Source organism: Exophiala viscosa, assembly GCF_022695815.1.
Source record: "Exophiala viscosa unplaced genomic scaffold EDD37scaffold_2, whole genome shotgun sequence".
Lineage (NCBI taxonomy): Eukaryota > Fungi > Ascomycota > Eurotiomycetes > Chaetothyriales > Herpotrichiellaceae > Exophiala > Exophiala viscosa.
Genome location: NW_026944354.1, coordinates 226190 through 251442, shown reverse-complemented (window position 1 = coordinate 251442; position 25253 = coordinate 226190). Strand labels below are relative to the sequence as shown.

The 25253-nt window shown below is 52.0% G+C and overlaps 10 protein-coding genes across 10 annotated transcripts in view; 1 reads left to right on the top strand and 9 right to left on the bottom strand.

The window, feature by feature from the left end:
* Positions 1-119, bottom strand: part of EDD37DRAFT_676272 (CRAL-TRIO domain-containing protein) — a gene marked incomplete at its 5' end in the record, with an annotated part of 1489 nt that extends 1370 nt beyond the window's left edge. The window contains one exon of the mRNA XM_062819567.1: positions 35-119. Coding sequence (XP_062672499.1) covers positions 35-119 — 85 coding nt within the window. The remainder of the gene's footprint in view (positions 1-34) is intronic.
* A 1268-nt stretch (positions 120-1387) lies between these two features.
* EDD37DRAFT_676268 (GATA-binding protein) lies at positions 1388-4654 on the bottom strand (the record flags this gene model as incomplete). The annotated part of the gene is made up of 2 exons (XM_062819566.1): positions 3328-4654; positions 1388-3277 (listed from the first exon to the last, which is right to left on the bottom strand). The coding sequence occupies exons 1-2, from the start codon at positions 4315-4317 to the stop codon at positions 1388-1390; spliced, it is 2880 nt and encodes a 959-aa protein (XP_062672498.1). The 5' UTR covers positions 4318-4654.
* A 1484-nt stretch (positions 4655-6138) lies between these two features.
* On the bottom strand, positions 6139-6812 carry EDD37DRAFT_605446 (uncharacterized protein; the record flags this gene model as incomplete). Its single annotated transcript, XM_062814814.1, has 2 exons — positions 6139-6582; positions 6630-6812. 2 exons carry the CDS (start codon positions 6810-6812, stop codon positions 6139-6141), a joined length of 627 nt encoding a protein of 208 aa, XP_062672497.1.
* A 3995-nt stretch (positions 6813-10807) lies between these two features.
* On the bottom strand, positions 10808-11433 carry EDD37DRAFT_646319 (uncharacterized protein; the record flags this gene model as incomplete). Its single annotated transcript, XM_062817720.1, has 2 exons — positions 10808-11362; positions 11416-11433. 2 exons carry the CDS (start codon positions 11431-11433, stop codon positions 10808-10810), a joined length of 573 nt encoding a protein of 190 aa, XP_062672496.1.
* A 524-nt stretch (positions 11434-11957) lies between these two features.
* EDD37DRAFT_560666 (Rix1 complex component) lies at positions 11958-12999 on the top strand (the record flags this gene model as incomplete). Its single annotated transcript, XM_062813854.1, has 2 exons — positions 11958-12005; positions 12058-12999. 2 exons carry the CDS (start codon positions 11958-11960, stop codon positions 12997-12999), a joined length of 990 nt encoding a protein of 329 aa, XP_062672495.1.
* A 164-nt stretch (positions 13000-13163) lies between these two features.
* EDD37DRAFT_221919 (pyridoxamine 5'-phosphate oxidase-domain-containing protein) lies at positions 13164-14443 on the bottom strand. Its single transcript, XM_062810422.1, has one exon. The coding sequence runs from the start codon at positions 14102-14104 to the stop codon at positions 13328-13330; it is 777 nt and encodes a 258-aa protein (XP_062672494.1). The 5' UTR covers positions 14105-14443; the 3' UTR covers positions 13164-13327.
* A 597-nt stretch (positions 14444-15040) lies between these two features.
* Positions 15041-17281, bottom strand: EDD37DRAFT_551788 (uncharacterized protein; the record flags this gene model as incomplete). Its single annotated transcript, XM_062813688.1, has 1 exon — positions 15041-17281. A coding segment is annotated over one exon (2241 nt), but the record flags the coding sequence as incomplete, so codon positions are not given.
* A 552-nt stretch (positions 17282-17833) lies between these two features.
* On the bottom strand, positions 17834-18516 carry EDD37DRAFT_221945 (uncharacterized protein). The gene has a single exon (XM_062810423.1). It carries the CDS (start codon positions 18406-18408, stop codon positions 18049-18051), a length of 360 nt encoding a protein of 119 aa, XP_062672492.1. The 5' UTR covers positions 18409-18516; the 3' UTR covers positions 17834-18048.
* A 3020-nt stretch (positions 18517-21536) lies between these two features.
* EDD37DRAFT_620120 (glucosamine-phosphate N-acetyltransferase) lies at positions 21537-23018 on the bottom strand. The gene is made up of 2 exons (XM_062815892.1): positions 22384-23018; positions 21537-22330 (listed from the first exon to the last, which is right to left on the bottom strand). The coding sequence occupies exons 1-2, from the start codon at positions 22667-22669 to the stop codon at positions 21912-21914; spliced, it is 705 nt and encodes a 234-aa protein (XP_062672491.1). The 5' UTR covers positions 22670-23018; the 3' UTR covers positions 21537-21911.
* A 192-nt stretch (positions 23019-23210) lies between these two features.
* Positions 23211-24740, bottom strand: EDD37DRAFT_646314 (3-phytase phyB; the record flags this gene model as incomplete). The annotated part of the gene is made up of 1 exon (XM_062817719.1): positions 23211-24740. One exon carries the CDS (start codon positions 24738-24740, stop codon positions 23211-23213), a length of 1530 nt encoding a protein of 509 aa, XP_062672490.1.
* Positions 24741-25253: the final 513 nt, after the last annotated feature.

Here is a 25253-nt window from a genome sequence, read left to right as displayed (position 1 = left end):
GTACTGTTTGGCGCATCCGTGGTAGTCTTCTCACCCGAGACCGCGTCCGGAATGACGCCTGACACCTCACCGGCAAGGGTCGTATTGTTTGGTGCTGCGGTAGTTTCTCCCGAAGCCATTGTTCGTTCGTGAATGCTCAATGCAGAAAACACTGTTTCTAAGGAGATTGGTGGAGACTCTCTGGAGAAGTAACTTCTGCTTCAGGTTTGGTGCAAAGAGTGCCGGTATGCTTGTTCCTTGCGATCAAGCAAAAACCTAGCAGAAAATGTTTAGTTGATAAAATGTCGTCCTCAAATCTGCTTGCTCGCGATTTGCTATGTTGTGTGTACCGCTATTCCTGCCAGACCTGATGCAGTGTTGATGCCGGCTTCCGCTGTTTATCGGGTTCTTCGCAGCAATGTACCTGGCTTTTGCACTGATACCAACAGAGGTGTACTAAACCTGCAACGATGCACAAAATCCAAGCGAGAACGACTGATACAATGAGTGATCATGGACTCGATGTCGGCATATGAAGTTTAGAAACTCATCGAAACCTCACCGGGCGGGAAAATAGGGGCCTAATCTTATCTGATCGCGCCCAGCCCGAATGCCTCCGGCGCCAGGCTTAACATGTCTGATCGACGATTGACCCCTCCAGTGCAGGTAGGTAGATGTGCTCCACGTACTTCTCACAATGTACTTGTACAACACTGATGATTCATTAAAGAAGTCAATTGAGATAACATCGAAGCAATGATCAGTGAACATCACAATTCTTGAAAGGTAAGCTGCTTCGAATAGTTGCAAGTGTATTGACATGTCTTGATATTTCCCCAATATACAATCTAAGATCGTTGCGCATCACTACCACCACCAGGCATATTTAATCTATAACCAAAGTCTTCATTGTTTATAGCTTCAATGTAGCTTGTACCCCCCATATCATCTGCTCATTCCATCTCATCATATTCAACCCCGTGGTATCTCAATCCCCTTCCCATCTATTCATTAGGTCCAACTTCATCATCACCACCCCAAAAAAGCAAAGTGCGCACTTCTGCTCGATGCTCCCGGTATACCGGAAGCTCTCGAAACAGACGCGGTGATATCACTGAGTAATGCAAAAAGCACATGTCCCTGTCCAAAACAAAATAACCATCATAATATCTGCATCAGAAATCTCTCATCAAGATCTCCCTCCAGACAACAACCAACTGTGCTTCGCATAGGTTGAAGCTCAAGAAGAATCGTGTATCGCACGGTCGTCAAGTCGTAGAACTGGGAATCTGTGTAGGTAAGGCGATAAAAAGGTCGACATGGTCTATGTGCAACACAAAAAACGAATGTAAAAAGTTTGCCAAATGCGAATTCAAGCGGGGACACCAGCCAGACAGGAGGATGCCAATCACAAGCTCATGGTCAACCACTCCCACTCTTGGCTGTTGCCATGCGGGTTGCCCGGTATGTTTTGGACGTTCGCGTTCAGTAGACCACCCTGCATCACAGATGCCATGGTGGTAACTCCTGCTGTGCTCGACATGCTGGCTGCTTTGGCCCGAGTAACAGGTGCCTGCGTGACTTTGGGCGTGGACTGCCCAACATCTTGCATCTCGGATTCGGGGCTGGGCCCCGCACTATTGGGAGCAGGCATGGTATTGACAGATGCCCGCGACTGCCTCCTCTGACGTTTCGGTGCAACCTGAACCGGTCTAGTCATGTTGGGGCCCGGCTGCATAGGTGGTTTAGGTGGTGCTGCAGCGATTGGCACAACTCCCGGCTTCCCGCCTGTCGTGCCAGGAGGATAACTGGTTGGTGTGGTTACTATCGAGCCGGAGTTGGTGGAACCTTGGATAGACGCTGGCGAAGCCGAGTTCTGCTCACTTGGAGCAATGCCCGAGGTAGGCGTTGAGACCGGAGTCTGCGCCACCGAATTCTTCCTGGACGACTTCTTAGATGCCCTGGTAGCGGCAGAGCCCATGGGAATCGTGTTCCCACTTCCACGATTGCGTTTCTTGATGACATCCGTCTTCAAGGACAGGGGACGGACCACACCATGAAGCTTCAGAAACAGACCACATGCGTTGCAAAGAGGATGGCCCTCTGGGTTGCGTCGCCAAAGTGGTGTCGTCTGGGTGAAACAGTTGGTGCAAGTGGTGGGCACACCATTCTGGTCAGTGTTCTTCGGTCCCGGACTACTCGGCCTTGAAGGCTGTCGACTGCTGAACCCGGATTCACCAGGCGAGCTTTGGGCGGACATCAGATGCTCGCTGGTCAAAGCAGGCGTAGAAGTCGTTCTTGGAATCTTTTGTCGTCCCCGAGGGTCCTGGTCCCGATTCCGAATATCGCTGACAGATGCCGCTGAGCCATGTGTCCTGCTTAACATGGATCCGCTCCAGTCTGGAGGCGAATTGACCATTTCGGTTCCCCCAATTCGAACCTGCTTACCGCTACCACCATATCGTTGCATGTTGCCAAAGTCAGCGACACTGGGATCCCATTGCAAGCCAGAGTTGAGGTCGAGGGTAGGATCGCCTATCTGTCCATAGTCGGACTGCATCATGAGGCCAGCGTCGGCGTAATTACCATCATCGTCTTCGCCGTCCGAGTCGCCTCCAAATTGGAACATGTTGTCATTCGCGCCCATGGAAACTCCAGGAGACTCTCCAACTCGACGTCCAAACTCAGGAACAAGAACGTTGGAAGGGTCTACGTGTTGTTGAATAGTGAATCCGTTGATAGACGGCGCCGAGCTGACACCATTCATGGGCGCATACATCTGCTCGTTGTTGTTTCCGTAAGGATACTGAGCAGACATCGTAGTCATTAGGTGGTTTCCACGGTGTGCTGGGTAGAATGGCATCGATCGTGGATGGCTTCCGTCAAAGTAAAATTGCTGCTCACTTTCGTGGCCAGGCTGAGGGGTAGAAACAGCGGAGGGGTAACCAGATTGGGGAGGCGAATAGAAGTCGGTCGAGTTGAGGGAAGAAGCCATAGTTGTTTGATTGTAAACGTTCGAGAAGGGCCCATTGGTGACCATGGGCGAAGCTGCGGGTGAGAAGGCAAAATTTTGCTGGAACGGGCCGGCCGAGGTGAGAATTGGGTCATCTGCTAGATGAAAAGAGTCGAGATGCATTGACATTTGGCCTTGGAAGCTGGCGGAAGTGGGATATTGCTGCGGCGTCGGCTGGTCAAGTGCATAGTCAGGCACGCCAGAATCCACCTCATTATTGTTTGAAGTGTTGGGCGCAACCAATGGAGGTACCTGGGGAGAGAACTCGGCTGGACGCTTTCGAATCTATGCAATGTAAGAAGATACAAAATGGTAGCAACTCGTGAAAAACTTACTCCTTTGCGCTCGTCGATGCTAGTTTTTCGAACTCTCTTTTGTACGTAGTCAAATTCGCTTGTCCGGCGGATGGGAACCGAGGTTTGAGGCGCCGACGAGGGCGGTAGATCCTTCGGGATCTCTATGTGCGGCTTGTTGCGAGCAGCAATGGGAATGGCAGGTGTCTGGAATGGCTTGGACGGTGCTGGAGCATCGACCGGCACAGGTGAAGTGAGACCAGCAGGAGAAGCCACAGAACTGGGAATGATGAAGTCGTCGAGGTTCATAGGATCTAAAGGCGACTGCTCCATTTCAGCAGAATTGTCGACAGACTTGCGTAGCTGCTGGGCAATCCCGCTGGGGGCATTTGAGGCCGGCGGCGGGTTCTTGACTTGGGCTTTGAGACCACTAGACAATAAACTGTCAGCACCGGCCATGCGTGAGTCGCTGCCGGAATAGAAGCTGTCATACGCTGCTTGTAGTTGTTCCCGCTCGCGGCGGCGAAGGTTCATTGCCATCATCCGCCATGTTAGATTTTCCATGCGCTCTTGGTTGGGCAACCGGGACTTGGTTCGATGGTACAGTTTCCATATTTGAGTGCCCAATGGATCCTTCTTTTGCAGTTCCTCGGGGCTATCAAGGTCCTCTTCACCAGCAGTGTCGTCCTTCCACTCGGGAAATACGGCGTCCCGCAACAACAACTCATTTCGAGCAACGGCTTCGGAGATGGAGAGATCCAGATTGGTATTGGGGGGCTTTTGCGTTGATTTGATTGTAGTTTGAGAGTCCAAGGTCGAAGAAATCTGAGCGGGCGAGAGATTGGTGGAGGAAGTACTTGCGGTCTGAGGACCTCCTAAGCTAGACCAGGTAGAAGAATCCGTGTCGTCAAGACTGGACGAGGCGTGCTGAGCAGACTGAGAGTAGTGGAAGTGGTCGACCGGGGATTGGATGGCGGAGGTTGCGCGCGAAGCTGCAGTTCCCCCACGTTCCTCATAATCAGCACTCGACATTACCGAGTCGCGTGCAGCGGGCTGAATGCAGAGGTATAGGGTGTGAGGGAGTGATATAGCATGAGTTACACAAGAAATGATGTATGTGTGAGCAGTAGGGCCAACGCTGGGAAAGAGTAGGAACCAGAAAATGCGTCGGCTTCTTTAGGGTCTGGCGAGCGGCAGCAGCAGTGTCATCACCAAAAAGGTCGGCAGAGTCGAACGAGGCTTATGCTTCGGTCGGTGGTTGCTCACAGGTGGGAGGGTGCCGGGTTCAAGAGGCAGCATGCAACCAGTGAGAAAAGGCGAGGGAGGCGTTGGCGTTGGCGTTGGCCTCTCTGGATAGTTGATCCATCGAAGAAAGGTCAAGGCGCAGGCGGGCGGCGGGCACTTGGGCAGGGGGGAGTGTGCGTCAAATGTGGTCAGGGTTCAGCAAAGTAGCAACCCTAGTGCGCCGGCTAATAGGACCCTAGTGGAGGACTCTATTGGAGACTCCTGGGGGGGCAAAATGGTAATTATTATGGGAACCCTAGACAGTGGGAGGCGCCTTAGCATTGGAATTGCGTCCCCAAGGTCCTGCAGATCGAGAGTTACAGTAAGTTACATATGATGAGATATATTTGTTATTCTCGTACCCTGATGTCGAAAGGGTCTTGTCAGGTGCGCGCCAAATTGAAACGTACATCTTACAATTCCGCCCAGTAGAGGGTGCGCCTATACATAAAGAATGGGCACGAGACAAAACAATAACAGCCGTGACGATGATGACGGGTCACCCACTGTCAAGCAAATGCAGTAATAGCTACATCTGTCTCCGTACCAGACCAGAGAAGTACATACAAGTACGACCGAGTAGATCCCGTTCTCTAATTGTAGAGGTCATCTTACTACAGGACTGTGGAGCGAACAAGATGATCCCGAGAATCGAGAGGGCCATGGCTATGGATTTTGGCTCTGAGATGGGATCTCGAAACCAGTCGGAAGTCACCTAATAGGGCATACTGCCTGTGGAAGTTGGAGGCACTCTTAACTCTGACCCATCTCTGCTTTGCTTTCTCTCACATCTCTTTGGCTGATGACCACAAAAGAAGTCAACCACATCGGAGAATGCACTGAGGGAGTATCGGCACGGCGCCGGTGGGCGCCAGTCTTCGAGCTAGGGCAAGCCAAGGGCCAGTAATAGCCTTCAAGGACGGAATTGCGGGACAAGTCGAAGGAGGGACAACCAAAATGGGGGGGCTGTCCTTGGATTTGGGTTCTGCAGAACATCGAGTCGATCGTCAAGCATCGAGTCGGACGACCTCTGGTGGCAAGAAGGGTCTGGCGATCAAATCTCTTCGTCTTCTGTCATGCTCAGACAGGGGAACAAACATCGACTTTGAAACAATGTAGGTTTTGTGAAGCAGAGCAATACCTCTGCGTACGCACCTCGAGGTACAATCACCGAGGAACAGGCCCTGAGGCAACGGAAAGGCCGTTCATGATCTAGGAGGGGCATGCGAGAGTGACAAGTAGATGCAGTTCCAGGAGGCCAGGACCAGGATTCAACGTTGGGAAACGTGCCACAAACCGAAAGCGGGAAAGCATCGACATCAGAGTTTAAAGCCTTTTGGTGAAATGACTGGAGGGGAGGAGTCTCGCTGCAGAGTGATGGCAGACTCCCAGAGCCAAAGTGGACTCGAGGCTGGCTCCCTTTATTTTAAGCGATCCATCGTTGTGGACAAAAGGTTCGCCAGGTGCAGCAGTAGCGTGGGTGCTGGCACCGCCAGGTGGATCTTGTTCGTCCGGGCGCCGCGTGGTGATTGCAGAACAGACTTGGGGACTTGCAGACGCAGACGAGAATCAAATGCCAGTTGCCGTCATCGCAGCAGCTTCATCGGCTAGGATCACGGCCACCACGGCCCCAATCTGAAAAGCAAACTCAGACTTTGTCATAAGAATATATAATGAGAATTGTATATCAACCCCATCCGAGTCTGTGCATGTTCGCTTGGGATTTGTACCGAGCCCGTAGTACCATCCGTTGCTGCGTCCGAGAGCTTCGTTGGCAGCTTGCTGTGCTACGATGGGGACACGATCCGTGGGCACTGGGCACAGTGGGACTGCTTTATGATTGATGATACTTGCCCACTCCAAAAGTGCACGGTAGAGCACGGTAAAGCATCGGGGCCATTCCTCTTCTTGGAGACTGTAACGAAGACAGCCTGCATCTCGTCTCAGCAGCGACATTCGCATGGCCCGGACCAAGAGGCGAGAGTGGTAGCGAATAGCAAAATGCACCTGAGACTGATGAAATTTTTATCGCTCATGTGAATATGGAAGAATGTACGTACCTGACCGGAATGGATGACAGCCTGCGGCTCATGATTTGTTATTCGGTCGCGAGATGAGAACGCCCTCGAGCTGACTGCAGACATGTGAGAGGCACGAGACGCGAAGGGCCAGTTCCAGGCACCACGACGGGAGGGAAGGCTGCGACAACGGGACTGCTCGCTCCTAGGGATGATTCTGTGCATGAGGGACGTGGTCCAGAAGCAATCCACTTTCCACTCCACCAGGACATGCAGCCATAAGAGTAGTCCCCATAACTGGGTGGCCCATAACAAGCCATGTCAGGCTGCTGATGGGCTGGTACGTACTCCTCCCATCCATGGTCGTCGCAAGTCAACATGAACAATCAGTCAATAACGTTGTTGAGACTCCTCCCCTCAACAACGGCAGTTGAATCTGCGACACATTCAATTGACACAGCGGGCTGGCAGCATGCAAGACGGTATCGCGTTCTTCATCTCCGTGGACATGGCCATGCCATTGAGTGAACATTGCCTCGACGACTTCGTGAGGGCGGCCAGACGTTCCATTAGTGCAAACAGGTACTTGTGTACCCCGTACAATTACCGTGGGCCGTCTTGTACCTCCCAAGGTTGCTGCTCTTCCCTCCGCTCTTCTCGTCTCCCATGCCCAGAGCCATGAGAATCACTACTCCATAATTCTCCATGCCGTCAATTCCCCCATCAGACTCAGCATCCCGGATCACCGACCTCGTGCCATAGTCCTGTCGAAGCTTTCAATCGCAGATCGCTATCTAGGTCGATATCCGTACAGCCAGGAAGCCTTACGCTCCCTGGCTAGCGAAGCCATGCACCATGGGCCTCGCAAATGGCACGTGCCGCCACTGCGCTGGCAGCTGGCGAAATAGTTGGAAGTGGTGCTCCCCTAACGACCTCGTGGACCCAGTCTCATGAGGCTAATGAAATCGTTGGAGGACGACCTCCCTCACCTGCGAGAGCCAAATGGAGACTCATACATACAAAAGGAAAGATGTACAGCGGCCACTAAATCTTCTCAGATTGATTGGTAGGTTCAATGCGCCGACTGGCGCATGGACTGACCTGCAGGAGGCAAGCCACAACCTTCTTCGAAGATGAGATGTGCGGAATACAGAGTACTATGGTACGTACTCCGTACCGTCGGGAAAGGATTGAGCTTACCTCGCTCGTATACTTGGGTTTCGACCCGGGTTGGCCCTCGCTCAGCCCACCAAAGTTCTTGTACTCTTCGCCGGTAAAAAAGTCTCCTCGTTCTGCTAGCATCCGAGGTCATTGAATCTCGAGTCGGTCCAGCAAGCCTTGCCGAGTTGTCCGGCGTTATTGCCGTGTCCACTCTCTGCCAATCTCTGGTGCTCGGGAGAACGATTTCCGCTACACATTCAATAGTGCGCGTGTAGTTGTTCTCACGAGGCAGAGCATGTGCAACCTTCTGACCCTTACATCACCTTTGCTTCTGTAACAAAGCTGCAGTCTCTCTGGTGTTTCTGCCTCCCGGTACATCTCCGCTAGTGGGTGAATCTCCAAGAAAGCACATGGCCTGACCTCACCCTCGTCTCTCCGACGTGGGGTCCCGTCCATACATGTTCTTTAAAAGACTCATAAGGTTGCGAGCAGGAATCGCCTTGTTACTTTAGCGCACGGGTACCGGGTTTGCTTCGCAGACATCATAGGTCACCACGAGGCTTGCCAAAGTTGTGGGATTCTCGAAGACATTGTCATCTGCTGCAGCTAGTCGTAGTATTCGTACATAAAGAGTATGACATCTAGTCCTGCGCCGGGCAATCGCCTCTTAGTAGATCCCTCGGCGGTTGACTCGCCTCTTAGTAGATCCCTCGGCGTTTGACTCGCCTCGAGCCGGACTGAGTTCAATAATACCGCCGTCAATCTGGACCTTGCCGACAAGCCGTTTATGGTCACGTACATGAGAGTTTCCAGCTTTAAGAATCCTGTCCGTAACCTGAAAGGTTCACAAAGTCATGGTGGCAGCGAGTCGCTGAACAAAACCGCAGCCTTCCATTAAGCAGCAACAAGGGTGCGAGTCAGTGGTGAAAAGGAATCCGGGGCAAAAGCCGGCCTGCCAGTCCCAACTGCCACGGCCACGCATGCCACGAGAATACTACCCTTCGGTTTGCGCACTCGATCGCAGACTTTTGCGTAAGGCATTATAGAGCAAAACTTCGCGAATGCAACACCTGCTGCTGCCTTGGACTTTCCCGTCTGCAAGCGAAAATTAATAGGAGTCAAACTCGAAAATCGGACCGAAGACCCTTGAGGCCTTCACTGATCACCTCCCAGTCTCTTTCGCCACCAATCATGATGTTTGTACTCCGTATCTTTTCTCCGCTCATATCCCGCCTCCAGGAATGATGCAAGATATGAAGACCCTGCGGTTGATCAACTTGTGGACTTGACAAGAAACCATCGTGACCATATATGCCAACCCTAGTCCAAAGGGACAGATCTGTGCCTTGCTTTGCCAAACGTTCGGTATCTTGCAAGCATAACATTGTGGCAGGCATAGGAGAAAGGGCTGTCGTCATGCTGAAGGTAGAGTCATCGGCAACCGTCGACAAGCCCTTATACAGACAAGTCTGACCATCGCTGATCCCAAAGTCTTGGTATGTCTCGTACTGGTGGAACTGCAGAATAAAGAAAATCGTCGGGCTGAAACTGGTTTGGGGTGTGCTTGTCCAAAGTCAATGTTGTTCGGGTGCGTTTAGCTGCAGGCTTTGACAGTAGTCGGGTTTTCGGGTGCGCTAGGGGTGACCTTTGTAGGCATATGCATTATGCAACCCCCCAATATGTCACCCCTCCTCCATCTCTCCCAAATCCGATCAACATCTTTTTCTGGTCAGCGCCAAATCTGGAGCGTTGGTAGTCGTGAGCCATTCAGTCCGATAGGAAGCCAGCGCATAATTCTCGTCGTGCACAGAAGCCTGATCGAATGTCCTCGAAACGGAGTATAGATTCGTGTGTGCGGAGACATCTTCCTTGACGGTCGATCAGAAATTATGAAAGCTTGCAATCGAGATGCCTGCGTGTAACCGTAATTGTCCTTCTGGCAGCCATGAACCTTCCCTGTCGGTTGTGACTTGCTCACCCAGGCCAGGACCAGGATCAACTGGTCGCCAATTCTTGGGTCGTGACATGTGTAACCCCCACGCTAGCGAAGAGGTTGTGTGACGTTGGAGCGCTTGCTGCTGACGACCAACGAGACAAACCCAAGCCATCCGGGGCTAACAAGCTGCACCAAAATGATGGTCTCGTAGTTGTGATTTGAAATTCGCGACTCGCAGGATCTTGTCAGAAGCAAGCGTCATGCACTTGTTGTTGCAGGAGATATCCTGGGATCTCGTATGCTGAAGACGAAAGATGAGGTAAGTCGCTGACTCCTGCAAGAGATGTACCGTCGAAATCCTGCGGGAGGAACAGGCGCTTACAGCAAAGCCTACCGTCCCTGCAAGCCTGTTTTCGCAGGCATCGTTCGCATGCTAGGCTCGACGTACAAGTATACCTCCCCTAACTTCGGCATCTTCCAGGGAGGCCATGAGCGCCACAAAGTTGTCGGAAAAGTCGCTGAGATGATTTCTTCGTGGATGTCAGCATTTGTGAGGTTCCAGCAGAATCACAAAAGTACAAGTCCAAAATTTGACTCGTAGTGGCCTGTGGCCCTGTTAAGTATTGTTGGAGAGGCTCCAGCACTCAATGATAAGCCCGAAGGAGATCAGCGGCCCTTGCACTGCAACACTCAGATATGCAGGAAAAAGCAACGTCTTTATCACATTCGGTTTCGCAATCGACAGGTTGTGATAACGAACAAGGCTGTCGTTGGTTTGATAAGCATCGAGCTCCGCGATAACAGGGTCGTTTCTATCTCATAAGATAAAGAATCCGGGGCACGCGATCGACCTAAGATAGGACGTGCTTGCGCACGTCAACTCTGGCGGCGAGTTCCGCGGGTTCCTCGAGTACAGATTTGTCTTCGGTCTATGCTGGCTTGCAATAGACATATTCAGCTTGAACAGTCGAGGGCATCCACACCTTCGTGGCCATTCAGTGTGAGTGATTGATGGCACAACGCCTCCACATGATGTCCGATGTCCAGCAGCGCCCAACAAAGCCCCCGGCCAGCTCTGGGACCCATTCAGACTTGAAATTAACAATGCTCGAAAAGTAGCTGATCATCTTCTCTTATCAGTGTGTCCTGCTTTGCCCATTCGCTGAACAACGCAGCAGATGTAGTTTGGATCAGGGAAGACAATGATCTCCTGATGTTTCGTCCGAAGCCTGAGCAACTGTACTTCATCTTCATCTGCCTTGTTATCGATCTCGTCTTCGGTGGCGGCCCCGTCCTTGTTTTCAGACTCTCCTGAGGCGAAGTTGGTGTTTTGTGCACCCAATATCTGACGGGACGTGGTACCTAGAGTCGTGGCCAGAAAACCGGCGTTGTTGACGAACTGAAAGATGGACGAGGCAAGCACCTCTACAAGCTGCAACTTGCCGTCGGCGGCTCCGTCTCCCCCAGGCTGAACCTCGACCTCTGGTTGGACGGGTGTCTTGGTTTGTGTGGCAGACCATTGGTAACCTCCTGCGTTATTTTGTTTCTCTGCTGCATCAAAACCGGTAGCTCTGATGATGGAACCATCTCTTCTGGAAAGTATCAAGGTCGATTGTACATTCGGACGGTCTGTTAGACCTCGTAGCATGGCATCGATGGAGGATCCGTTCTGCTGATTCTGCTACGTCGTTAGTTTGGTTGACACCCACCAGCAATCCTGCGGCAACCGACTCTGTCTGTTTGTGCCATGGCTACTGAGCAAGCAGCGAAGCGTACCCAATGTCCTCAGCTTGTTATGTGCGTCAATGCATGTTGCACGCCGCTGTGAACAGGCAGAGGCTGCCGTTGCCGACGAATTGGGCCAGATTGAGGACACCGCAGGGGCTTTGAGTCGGCAAGTCGGTAGAAGGGGGTTTCGGAAGGAGTTGAATTAGGCCTCATAAGATCTTGATCTGATCAAATCGTCAGCATAGGATCTCCGGCGAGGGTCTTGGGGCTCTAGAATTTTCATTACACACACAATTCTACTCCACACGGAGTTCCGCAGTATGAAAGGAAAATGGCGAGATGGATTGTTTATCTTGCGTGCGCGTAGTGGCCCTTCGGGTAAAAGAAGAGGGCACCCTAGCCTGCGGCTCGGCCCGTCTCAAGGGCCTTCATGCTTAAAATTTCTCAAGCCTTGTATTGCCGAACGAGCAAAAACCATTCCACAGGTGCACCTTCGCCATATAATCCGGGCGAGTTTTGTACTGTCATACCCAGCAGTCCTCATCATGGGCTCCAGTGCGAAGAAAAAGAAAGAGAAAAAGAAAGACTTTCAGGTGAGCGCCTGGACTATCGCCCATTGCTTCTACAAACACTAACCTTTTACAGAAACAGAAATTGAAGGTCGGCAAGGCCAGGCCAAAGGCTGAGAACCATACCGACACCAGCTTCCGGTCAAAAGCCATCACATTAAGCCAGCAGCTCGATATCAATGCGCCATCCCAGACCTCGGTTTTCGTTCATCAAGTCTCACTTCTCAATTCTCGGTCTGATACCTCGCGGAAGGACGCTCTCGGTTATTTGAGCACTTATGTCGCCGCACTCACGCCCGGAAGGAACTTGCCAGTCACCACCAGCTCCTTCCTCAACAGCCTTTGTCCTCTGATACTCGACGGCTCCGCAGGAGTTCGCAATCAACTACTCAGGCTGTTCCAGACACTTCCACCGGAGGAGATTCGAGACAATGTCGCCAAAATCCTGCCCTATATGCGTGCTGGAATGACTCACCTGTCTCGAGAAATCCGGCTTACAGCGATAGACTTCTTATCCCATCTCATCCAAGTTGCGGGTGCCGAGCTGGTGTCTTGCGCTGGGGGATGGTATCAGACATTGGAATGCTTTACGACAGTCCTGGGCTGGAGATCAACAGATTCCAGCAAGTGGGCAGCTAACAAGGCTTCCTTTGCAGGAGATGTCAAATCCACTGCGCGCATAATGCAAGTCCTTGCAGAATTTGTGGAAGCCGGCCTAGCCCCCACTGATCTCTCGACAAGAGTGAATACTCTGGCCCAGGACTTTCCCCTTTGGCAGACCGATGCTTTTGCAATCCCAACCAAGTCAAATGCTTACGCCTACCTGAACCTTTTCGGGACCCCACAGGACGATGAAAAGCAGATGCTGGACGACCGAGAAGACAGGCTTCGAGTCTACGTCAGCCACTTTCAGGCACTTCTTTTGGCAGGCATCGACGCAACCAAGAAGGAAGGTGGTGAGCTTGGACGAGCTTCGAGCTTCCTGGCCAAAGCACTTGTTCGGACGCAACAGACGTGAAACTGTAACTCATGCTGTACTTGGAACTCTCAAATGGGCTGCATAGCTAGCTAGCTACCTTCACAAGTCGTTACGCAAGGGCGTCTAGGGTCTGCACAGGAACGAAACCAACTCTCACATCCACACCAGGCCATGTGTAACCCCCAACAAAGAACGCACATCGCACCCCAAGGGCTTCATGCACGTTCGGACGTACACAATAGTGCGTTTAAGCAGGTTGAGATTCGAACCGCTATCGGGTTAAACCATCATGCTAGGCAAACACCAACGACTACAACGACTCAGCACTAGTCTGGCAGCTCTCATCTCACGCCAATCTATGTCGCCCTCAATTCTCCCCAGGCAGTCTCACCTCCGACCACTCGTCGACCTTTACACCATGCCACTCCTCAGGGTCAAACCAACCAATGTAAGCCCGATCTCCGAAGCCGCCAATCCAATAGACCTCCCTCACAACCATCCTCATCCACACACCTTTATGCGCCGCCCACTTCTTCCCCGGCAACCACATGACACTGTCCACATGGGCCTTTGTAAAACAGGCAGCAATACCGCCACTGCTGACCTCCTCATCCGTCATCTCTTCAAGGTACCCCGTCATGCTCAGCCGGGGCAAATTGGCCGCCGACCAAGGCTGCTTGTGCGTGATGTGAACGTACTCGTCCCACCAGGACAAAGCCAGCGACACGTTCGACCCGGCCAGCGCGTTCTTGGTCGACGTCGACACCGTCAACGCCAACAGCGTTGGATTCCCTGTCGGCTCCTCACACGAGGCGATATAGTCGGGCAGTCCGATCGGCGTGCGGGCAACGTCCTCCGGTACGCGCGTCGAGTTGATACTCTCGGGAAATACGGTCGTTAGGACGCCTGTCTTTGACAACGCAAGCAATCGTCGCCCGAGGACGGTTGATTCGTACCGCGAAGGAATCGTGAAGGAGGAGAAGTCGTCATCATCGATAACGAGAGGAGCTTCGGATGTCTCTGTCTCGATCGGGACGATTTCTTGGTCTAGTGCGAGCTGTTCATGACTGTGGTCAACTGGGATGCACGAGACCCTCGAGGCGAGCAGAAGCGTTGCCGTGAAAAGACTGCTTGAAATGTACATCGTATCTGGTGTATGAGATACTGTCAAAAGGTTGAAGAAGGACCAGCTCCTTTGTCTATTGTAGCCCAACTCTTATATCGTACTGCGCGTTCGCAGTTCCAAATCGAGGCGTTTACGATTCCAACAATCCGTTTACGACTGTTGACGGGTCGTTTATCGTTCCAACAAGCCGCTCGGACAGTCAGGGTGCGAAAGACGAATCGCAAGCCTGCAAGGATTTCGGACGGCAGCGGGCGTATATTTAGATCGAGTAGACGCGAGACGAGGTAAGGCACAATTAAACAAAAAGTAGATGAAAGCTGTGAAGGCGAAGCTCAATAAATGCACCTCACATGATGCATGATACTCACATGCCGCAGTTTAGATCTCCGATGACGGGGTTTCGTTATCTAATCTAATCTGTCAATTGACAACCCCGATCAGAATTCACCATGTCAATGGGCAGGCTTTCAGGGTCGCTTGTCCACTAACACCATGGCAGGAAGGGCAGAACAATGCAAGAGTAAGTCGTGTGTAACGTAATTAAATTTATGTCTGTACAAAGATGCCCGCAAGGGCTCGCCTATACTGGCAATGACCTGGCAGGTAGTGTACAGGTATGGGTGAGGCTTGCTGTGCTGAAAGCTCCAAAATCGTCACTTGAAGTCGTGACTCAACACCACCGGTCCAAAATCCAGACCAGTTGAGGGTATCAAAAGGTTGTTCAACTAGTCTGTCTCTTGCTTCAAAGTACAAATCATACAATGGGTGGATCTGTCGGGTTCTAGACTGCCACTGTTCAATCACCTTAAGAGGCGCATCATCGCGTTCATCACCCAGGAGGCAAGAGCGGATGCAGCCACAAAAAGGGATTGGAGCAATGAAGCCCAGCCAGCTCAAGATCCAGCAGCTTAAATCGCTGGTTCGGTCATACCCCGGGCACCAGATGATCTAAGGAGCCGCCATCATGGACTCCTTCAGATATCGTGCCGCAAGGTCTGGTGCAGAAGTGAACTGCTGAATTGAGCAACGCCGTTTGTTGTCGGTCGCGTTAGGCAAAGCTCGCCTCGGACCTGCCCAGCTTCTAGCCGGTACCTGCCATTGTTTGGGATTGGTGTCATAGAATGGCTGTAGAGGGTCATCGACAACATCACAAGACCTCGGGCCAGCCGCAAGGTTTAGGCTCACAAAGGCTTGCAACTTGTGATCGGCCTTGGACAGAGTTCTCTTGTGACCTCTCGGGCCGTCACTACAAGGTTGCACGGCCAGAACGCCCTGCTCTGAAAGCCGGCTTGGGGTAGGAGTCGTGCTTTGACTTGAAGTCTCAGAGTGTGCTGAGAGCGATAGCAAAAGTTGTGCAGCATCTACTTCAGAGCTGGTCGCGGCCTGATGTTCAGCCACCTTTGTAGAAAGCTCCTCTCCACTGTAATAATCTACCGATGAGCGAACCCGCCGTAGTGACGAATTGGAAAGCTCTCCATGGCCAACTCGCATAGTTGATGTCCATGATGAGTTCGAGGAGATTGAGGAAGACCGCGAGCGTGATGTTAGGCCCGGCGTCGTTTCGGTGATGACAGATAATGGTGAAGATGTGCAAGGGGTTGTGGACTTGCTTAAATTTTCCCTGTATGTCTCTGCAGGACGTAGGAGGGATCTCATAGATGGTAAGGCACAGCCTTGCGGCCGTGGTGGAGGACAGCGCTCCAAGTTCGCATTCGTGAAGCATTGCCTCCGCATGTTGCGAAGTGCATCTACCGACGCAGAACAGCGAAGGGAAGGCCTGCTGTTGGCCGGCGATGCGCAGTTGTCAGCAACACGGGGAGTGGTTTGTGGTGTCGGTAGGTTTGCGAGATATGGTCGCATCGGCAACTCAGTGGTACCAGCCGGGCTTAGTTGTGTTGGTGTCCGGGAAGTAGAACCTTGAGGCACTTCACCGGATCGTGGCTTCAACGTGTCGCTGAAGTTCATATCGTACAACCCAGACGCCGACTCCGGGCTGGTGGGCGGACTAGGCGGCTTGTCGAATGTCCAGGAAGCGACATGATCGGCATCATCCTGGGGCAGGTTTCTGCGCAGAAACTCAGCGGCCAGATTGGTGTCCTTGACAAGACACGGATCAAGGCGTTTGATCAAGCCACACCACCAAGAATCAGAAAACACCTGATGTCCGCTTGGCTCTTCCAAATCGACTTGTGAAACCATTTCAACCAGCGAATTGCTTGACCCCGTCCCAGGGGAGGAATATCCAGAAGAGCCGGGAGAACCTGGCCGGCAGCGAGGTTGCTCTCTTGACAACTGGCTCAATGACAACACGATCTTGCTCCAAACGTCGAAATACTCCTTCGGCACGTGGAGTTCATAATCGATGATTTGGAGATAGTTTCTCTCGTTCTCATTGATTTCGTTGCTCCGAAGGCCAGATATCTTACTCCAAGCCCGTGCTGAGTAGTTCCTGTCTTGAAGGTACTTGGAGGCTAGCATAAGTGCTGACAGGAACATGCGTCTCCCGCACTGCATCGCACGACAACGCGACCGTTCGACACCATGTTCGCCATCAGCATCGGCGTTTTGAGGCCGGCACGATAGCTTTGCCTTGAGCAAGATCAGGTAGTACAGGGCAACTTGCAAAGTCGAATAGCTTGATTTGGATCGTCTGAGAGTCTCCTGAATGAAGACACGTAAGGGCAAGACGCCAGCACCATTGAAGCATGTCGAAGTCATAGGAGGGCACGCCGACATTGGCCAGATGGCAGTGATCAGTCTTGTAGCGAAGATAATGAGGAGCGACACGAAGTGTTCCGTGCCGTCGGTATCTCTTTTCAGTCTGCAAGGGCCAGAGAGACTCTTCGTTGAAGCCGTCGGCCTACGGCTGTTGGTCCGTCTTGTAAGCCCATCGGCAGAGCATTGAGAAAGGACACGTGGGACAAAGGTTGACTCGTCCAAGCTTTCGGGCTGGGAAGTTGCCGACGAGACTGATTTGACGCTGTCGCAATACTGGTCCTCAGAGGGTGACGAACAAAGTTCGAGATGCCCGGCCGGGGCCTGGCCTTTGGTGTCATCGTTCTGCGAGAGTTCGACGGGCTCGGTCGCGTTTGTCCATGAAGAGGATGTTGACGACTCTGATGACTGTGAATCGTGTGCTGAGTCGCTGATACTGACATCGTCGTCGAATGAGACGATGCTACCTTGATCAAAGTCTTGCTTGTTCCTACAAGTAGCAGGCAATCCTTCGCGGCCAGAAGTGCCTCGAGACCGTGCGACAATTTCTTTCTTAGCGTAACCGCAAACAGAGTCGGAGGTTCTGCTTGCAATCGCATCTAGTAAAGCGTTTGTTTTGAGTCCACCGCGAGGTGTTGGGGTGTTGTCTTCGCCATTGATTATGATCGTTGCGTCCTGCTTTCTGGCCGCTGATCTTTTGACTGGTCGATGTAGACTCTGAAGTGTAGACTCTTGCGCGGAGAGCCAGCCGTTGATGGATTCGACTTTTTGTCTTTGATACAGGTCAGACGGCGCCACAGCCGGTCCAACACCCATCTTCTTTCGACGCCGCGCAGATTAATCCCTGGGCGAGCTGGATCGCAGACCAGACAACCTCAAGGGTACGGCTAATTACAACCGTAAAGGGGAAACCAGGGAGGATAACCTGTCTCGACGGTAAGGAATCTGTTTGACCGTGCGTTGGAAGTGGTTCCTACCAAGGGGTTTGCAAACCCACCGCAAGTCAGAGCACAATGATAGCTGTTTCTTACTGCTCAAGATGGCTTGATCCGGACGAGACAAAAGACTTGTTTATCTGTGAGAAAGACCTGCCGTAGCAAACTCTCGTGTGCAGATATCGAAGTACGAATGTTCGTCACTCTCAAGGCGATCTGAGTGTGTAATGACCAAAACAGCTTGTGACTCTGGCGGTGGGCTTTGACTGACGTGTGATTCTTTTGAGGCGTGTGTTGTCCAAGCCCTCATGTTCACTTTGTTTTTGTATGACTCGAAAGGAGAGGAGAGAGATTAGGTAGAATTGCTGGGTGATGGCGTTTATCCAATTCCCAGTCGATCAATGTAGAAGAGTTGAAGGCTCCAAATATTCTCAATACAGTGGCGACGTATCGAAAATAGGGCGTCTTTGGAGAAATGCTAGTTTTGAAGTGAATTGTAGGTTGGTGTGGTGAATGTGAGGCTTTGATGGTGGTACTACCGGTGGCAATGGCCAAATGCGCAATTCGACAGAGGCAATCGCCAACAAAGGCTTTGCTGATGCCTATAAGCAAGATGGAGTAGACGACACACAAAGGGAGCCTGTATGTAGTCATGGTGACTGAAATTAGCATGTTGTCCGATTCATCGAATATGAGTCTTCGTTCTTCTGGTGGCTGCAGGTAAAGATTGCGCCGTCGGAGAGTCGCTGAAGTGCTTACAAGAGAGGAGAAAAGTCGCAGACACCGTAAAGTCTTTTATAGGCGTGTAGAAGCAGGTGGGATAATCGTAGACTGCAATTCAGTTGGTAGAACCAGTCGATGGTATACAGCAGCCGACGCTGCGCTGAATGGGATCCTTCATTTTGCTGGTATTTGGCAGAGGAAGAGCCGGGCGTTGCAGGCGACTTGTATATCGGAGATTCTCTGGGCTGGGGGGCGTCGCCTTTGCCACAGCAGCAGCGCCTGAGTCCGCGCCGCTCAGATCAGCGATGACTCAAAAACCAGACTTGGGTTTTGGCCGCCCAGCGCAGACCCCAGCACACCACTGCCGCTACCTACCGCTGCCACCTCCCACTCATCAGCATTAATCAATTGCACAACTGGCACACACACCTCCACTACACAGCCCAGGCATACAATATTGAACTCTCCCTAAGGTATCGCCACGAACACAGGAGTCACCCCATCTCAAGTCCTACGAACTGATTGCTTCTGCGCTAATGGCCCTCGTCACGCAATGCCATTATTGAAGCACCATACAAACGAGAGCTTGTCACGGTACAGTGCCACCTCGTTACTATATTAACGGCCCCTTCAATGACATGAAGCGATTCTGTCGGGCGCAAAGTCTCAGAGTCTGCCTTCATGAATAACCTTTGAATAATCCGGGGGCAATGCTGGCAGCTGAGTTATTGCTGCAGATTTGGGTTACTCATCTGCCGCGCAACACTTTTCTACTCGTCCTCCACACCACACTCCTTGGTTTCACGTCTCCTGGCTTCTGATCACTCCGTTTCTGATCTCCGCTTTCTTTCTGGCTTTCTCGCTCTGGGGAAAAACCACAGCGATCATGTGTGACCATTTGGCAAGTCAAGAGATGCCACCCGAAGAAGCAACCCCAAAGCCAGCGAGGCACAACTATTTACCAATGTCTGACTCGCAGGCCTGATCCAATCGGACCAGTCAAAGTTGTGGTTCATAGATAAATCAGCTTCAGCCTGATTCGCCCCTAAGGTACGGAAAAAGGTGACTGCCGTGAAGGTGGTCAATGCACTTGTCCGCCTGGAGAGAAGTCACGGTGCACAGTCCGGAGACCGGAAACGTTCAATAGCTCGGAGAAACATGACTCAAAAATCTCAATCGTCGAATCGAACGGCAATTGAGAAAAGCGGCGAATGAACGCCACCGCGCATTCTAGAGGCCTCGGGCCCTCCACTGAGGTTCACTTTGAAGTGGTGTTCTGCCATGGTCGTGACCATTCCCTCCAGGAAAGCCTCATTGTTGCACATGCTACACATGGCTTCCTTGAGCCAGTACCGTAGCTTGCCTCTAGAGAAGAATAGCGATCTGACTTAGGGGCCAAATCGAAAGGCTTGAGAGCACCCAGGTTGCCTCGGAGGCTGATGGTGTGGGGCCTCAGGTCGATTTTGGCCCATTTTGACCATGTCATCCTGCATTGGTATGACTGGTCGGCCCTCTTGGCCAGGATGCCGTGATCTGACTTTCCTGCAACTCCCGAGATCTTGAGGTTGAAGGTCGTGCAGAGTCGGAGGCTACAAGGTCGATGCCTAGTCCGAGTAAACTCCAAGGTTGCTTGGTACGAGTTAGTGTGAGAATTGTACGGAGTAGTGCAACAACACTCTGGCTTGTGCACAAGTCTGTTTGATGCCAGGCCTTGACTCCCCACTATTTGGTCGGATGCCTGGTGCACAACACGCACAATTGACGCCCTACCTATTGAGCGTCTTGTTGGTTTGTAATGGCTATCGTATACTTCGAAGGATCACAAATGTCCGTCAGCAACGATGGCATGGCACCTGGGGACGGGTAGTCGCTGATTACTGTATAGCGGTCGGAGGTGGCACCATTTCCGGCCGTCTCGATGGTCAGCGACGAGACAGATCTCCAACTCTCGTGAGACGCTGCGTAGCCTGCCAGGCAACCCACCTATTCTGGCTAGCTAACATCGCTGCCATTGTTATCATACCTTGTTATCACAATATTGCGGGAACGATGGACCATCTCAGGAGTTAAAGGCTCGTCACATGGTCCGAACTTCTGAATACTGGTTGCGTGCATTGGGGTGTGCTCGTTTTGCTCCCGTCGGATGTCTGGCAATCCGCATTGACTCAAGAACTGGCTTTCTCCAGAAACTGGAACTTGGTTCATGTGAGTCAAATGATGGCTCGCGGTTTGATCAACCTGTTGCCGGAACAGGACATTTCACCAAGGTGGTCCATCGAGAGCATCCCTCCACGTTGATGCAGCATTTTGAGCGGAAGAGCGATCCTGGGACCAGGCTCCAGCACGTCCAGCCTGGATTGGCAGTGAGCACTACTCGTGTCACAGCCGGAAGTCTGAACGCATCATGTGTCGTGAGACGGGGGCGAACTGGATCTGCTGGAAAGATGAGCATTGCTGCCTGATATCAGGTATCAACTTCATCACGTGATACTCCACGACGGACCAAGGTAAGTCGGCAGTGTGGCGATGAATCGTCATGGCCCGACCTGGAAAGCAGTGATGATACTTGCAGGTTCTGCTCGTGGGGCTGTTCGACGGCCCCATTCAGTACCACGTCTTCTGAGCGAACCATGAGCCATCGACCACTGCCAACCTGGGCCATCTGAGACTAGCAGGACGAACGAGCGTGCTGCCATGTATATGGGAGACACGACAGAACGTGGTTAATCAGCGGTGAGTCCTGAGGGGGACACCGGTATCGGCAAAGACGTTGAAATAAGACCCAAGGTTCATCAATCCCATGGTACACAGCAGACTCGCTTTGGTTCAGGAATTGTCCCGGACAAACCTTGGTGACGAGGCTCAAACGCCCACGAAAAGTGAAGCCTTGCCAAGGATATGTAAAAGGATGGAAAACTTGATGAGAAGGGCTTTCCAACTGATTCTCTGAAAGTCTGCTTCTGCTTTCCCATCCCCTTCTGCTACCGTGAGGTAACTCAGGTATGTGTGATGATGTCTCTGGTTGAGACCATGGTATGCCACAGCATAGGTAGTCTGGACCGAACATTTGGAGCCATCTAGTATATTATCTATCAGAAATCCGAAATCTTCCGTATCTTACATTGCGTGCAAGGGGGTGGTGGCTCCGACCAGAAACTGCCTCGAGAGGTCGGGCTTTCTTGCCCTTGCTGCGAGATTTCCTTGCCTTTTCTCTATCCCTTCATTCCGCGTCAGATCCGATTTGCGCCAGCTCTTTGACAGTCACTCCCATGGACCTCGTGAGTCAGCTGAAAGCGGAACGCTTCCTTCAGTGTAACCAGACTCCTGCACGGAACCTTGGAGTGTCGGTGCAAAACGCCCGGGCAGGGAATGAAACACTCCTGCTCTGTCCACGTACTTCCAGAACGCTCTCCAAGACTCCAGCTCTTTGAAAACTCAGGCCAAATGAGCGCTCATAAACTCGTCTTAGCATTATTGGCCTCGTAATAATGCGCCATTTGCAAACCCGCCCTCTTGAACCCACACTTGACATAGAATCCCTCATTCGCCTCGCTGCAATCCAGAATGCACTTGTAACAGCCGACCTTTTCCGCAGCATAGTCCAGTGCCTGGATGATGCGCAAACCCAACTTCTTGCCCTGCTGGTTCTTGGCGACCGCAATGTCCTCAATATGTCCGACCAGCCCCATATTGTGGATGAATTTGCGTTCGACTATCACCGCGCCCGTGCCGACGACCGTGCCGGACTCGTTGCAGATGACGAGGATGTAGTACGTGTCGTTACGGGAGTACATGAAGTCGTAACGGGCGTTGAATTCGGCGAGCGTGGGTTCCCCGACCGTGGTCAGCACGCGGAGGGTGTCGAGGAAGCCTGTCACAACGATGATTAGTCTGGTTGAGTTTCAGCAGGGAGAGGGGAAGTACCATTCGTGTAGTCGCTCCGTCGCAAGGGCCGAACTGTGTAGCCCTCTGGTAGAATGGACGAGACTTCGGGACTGATCAGGGAGTTTGAGAATAGCGGCTGGTCATCTGCGTCAGTCGTTTTAGAGGTTTGTGAGAAGGCTGCTGCTAGTGTGGCGACGACGCCGTTTGTCTTTGCTTCTCCGTTCACTGCTGTGGTTGTAGGTGTGGGAGCTGTTGCTGTAGACTCTGAGGGTGGGTTTGATGTCGAGAGAAGGGATGCCTCGGTGGAAGTCTGGAAGTCGGCCATTGGGGTACAGATGGCGTGTAAAGAGAGGCAGGGAAATTGTTCGATTCGCTGGTGATGTGGACCAGGTAAGGACTATAGACCTCTGTATAACGAGAGACGTAGATGCGCCGGGTAGAGATTCTCTGTAGGGTTGGAGTTGGTTCGGCTGTCAGGTTGTTTGTTGACGTTCTTGGAATCTGGGGAATGATTGACTTGTAGCGCTGCAGACACCACCAACACTTTGGCACAATGCTGAATAACGATGCAAGAGCTGAATGTCACAACGAGGAAGAGGTGCAGCAGTTCGTACTGGAATATTTCAGGTGTCAGGAAGGATATTGAATGTCAGATGCGGACATATCGGCCCCAGAATGGTAGGAGCTGGGGTCATCTAAAACAAATAATTAAACGATTTCAGCCTCGGGGCGATCTTTCAGGGGCACGAATGAGGCTTCCTTAACGAGTAATCAGATGCTATTAATATCCACTGTCCTGTGGTCAGCCTCCGTACCACATACAACAAGCAATGTTTCTGCATGCATGCACGACTTCAAGTCCCTTTCTATTGATGCAGGAACGTTATTCTATCCGCCGCATCCTCAGGCAGCGAGCATACCTCTCGAAAGTCCCCAAAGAACTCTCCTCTTGAGGCGATAAATTTCTGGAAGTCGGTCAGACGTACGGCGTGCTCGAAGTGCTGAACAGAGGGCAACCCGGGCAGTTTCATCAGACCGTCATTGATGAAAAGTCGCACAAAGTGCTCCTTGGAACTTGTCTTGATCCCCTGCTCACAAGCGATCCGTTCAAATATCAACCGACCACCCATTGGTACCACATCGCTCGTCCTCCAGCGCCGGTCCTCCTTCATATGACCGGTAGGCAGCTCCTGCAAGATCAGCCGTTCATTGAGGACCTGCAAAGTGGCCATAACAGGCACGATGTCACCGTCGTGGACAAAGCTGAAATAGACATCTTTTGAGGTCTTGTTCGACATGAGATCTTGCGTCGCATTCAGCCATAAGAAACCCATGGCTCCAGCATATGAGTTTCCAGGTCCAGCCCGGTAGAAGTGCAGCAGATCTCGTGCATATTCAAAGTGTAACCACTCTTCTTGGGTGAAGACGTCGCACCAAGGGCTAGCACCTCTAGCAAGTGTCTCGAACCCACACATTTCCATCATGCTGTAGATGTCTAGATGGCTGAATTCCATACCTATCGCATCTTGTGCAAGCCTTTGACCGATTGGTTTGGTGAAGACCTTCTGCCATTGTTCAAGCTTCCCATATCCGTAATCATGACCAGTTGGGGCTGTGCGATATTTAGAGCATGTATCTCCGGGAGTGAGGGTGTCAGCTCCGCGACTTGCAACTTCTGGGATGACAACAAGCTCTGCTGCACCACTTACTTCCCACTCAGGGCCGAAGAACCCATCGCCGAAGTACCTGGCTGTCTGCACGTCTCTCGAAGCACTGCCCGACCAGAACTTTGTCGGCCGGGCCTTCGATACTAGATGATCGTAGTGCTGTCGAAGTGCCTTGCCGGTATGAGTTGCTTGATGTGTACCTGCATATGGACCGGAAGCCGTCAGATTCTCGAAGGCCGGGTCCGAAGGCTCAGTGAAGTATGCCCAGGCTTCGAGGAAGGACAGTGATCCAGTGAGGGTCACATTTGAATTCTGTAAGCGTTCGATGAGATCGAGATGCCGGCCACCAGCACTCTTGGTAGGATATCGTTCGGCATGACGCGATAGCATATGGACCTGGTCTACCGAGCAGTGCTCGGGCAATGAGGCATCGGAGTAGTTGATTCCGTCAATTTTGGGTATCCAAGGCCCGTTGCCGCCCAAATGATAGAACAATCGCCATGCATTCGTAAATACCGTTGGACATATACCAATCACAGATAAGAATCCCGATCCTGTACATACGCTGGCCCGCAATGTTCGTAGTAGAGGTAGTAGCAGGAAAAACGAGAGGAGAACAAAGATCAGCACTGAGGATTTTCGCTGCATCATCCATGTTACGGTCCGGTTGCGCTTTGGTCTAGGTGAACTCGGAGGCATAGGAAGGGAGGTGTTCTTCCCTAACGACATTCTCAGTCGACATTGGAAGGTCATCGCCTCTGTAAGTGGGAACTCGCCTTCGCGACTGGTAGAGGCATGGTGTATCGTCGCTGTTGAATAGTGGGTGTGGGTTCTTAGTAAGTAAGTTGATTGTTTTCTCCTGAATCTTGCAATACGAGCAGCGAGACAAGGATGACTATGGCGGCGCCACTCCCGCCTAAGGCTGCATGGCTAGAATGATTGTTCGATATTGCATGCCAATTGCGCTCGAAAAGCACATGCAATCGAGGAAAGGTGAAACGATACCGATCAGGAGAAGGAAACAAAAACGGGCGCTGTGGTCAAGAAGAAAAACGAATTGTGCTCCAAGGTGTGTCCCACGTGTCATACACTCGCAGGCAGCTCAAATTCGAGTCTGTTGATTGCCCTTTTCTTCCTACAGGCGCGTAGCAATAGACCAAACCCTTGCTGTCGCTGCATGCGAGGTCTATTGCCTCCGTTCATTCGTACTTGATATTATCAAGGGTCTTCAGTTCGAGGTTG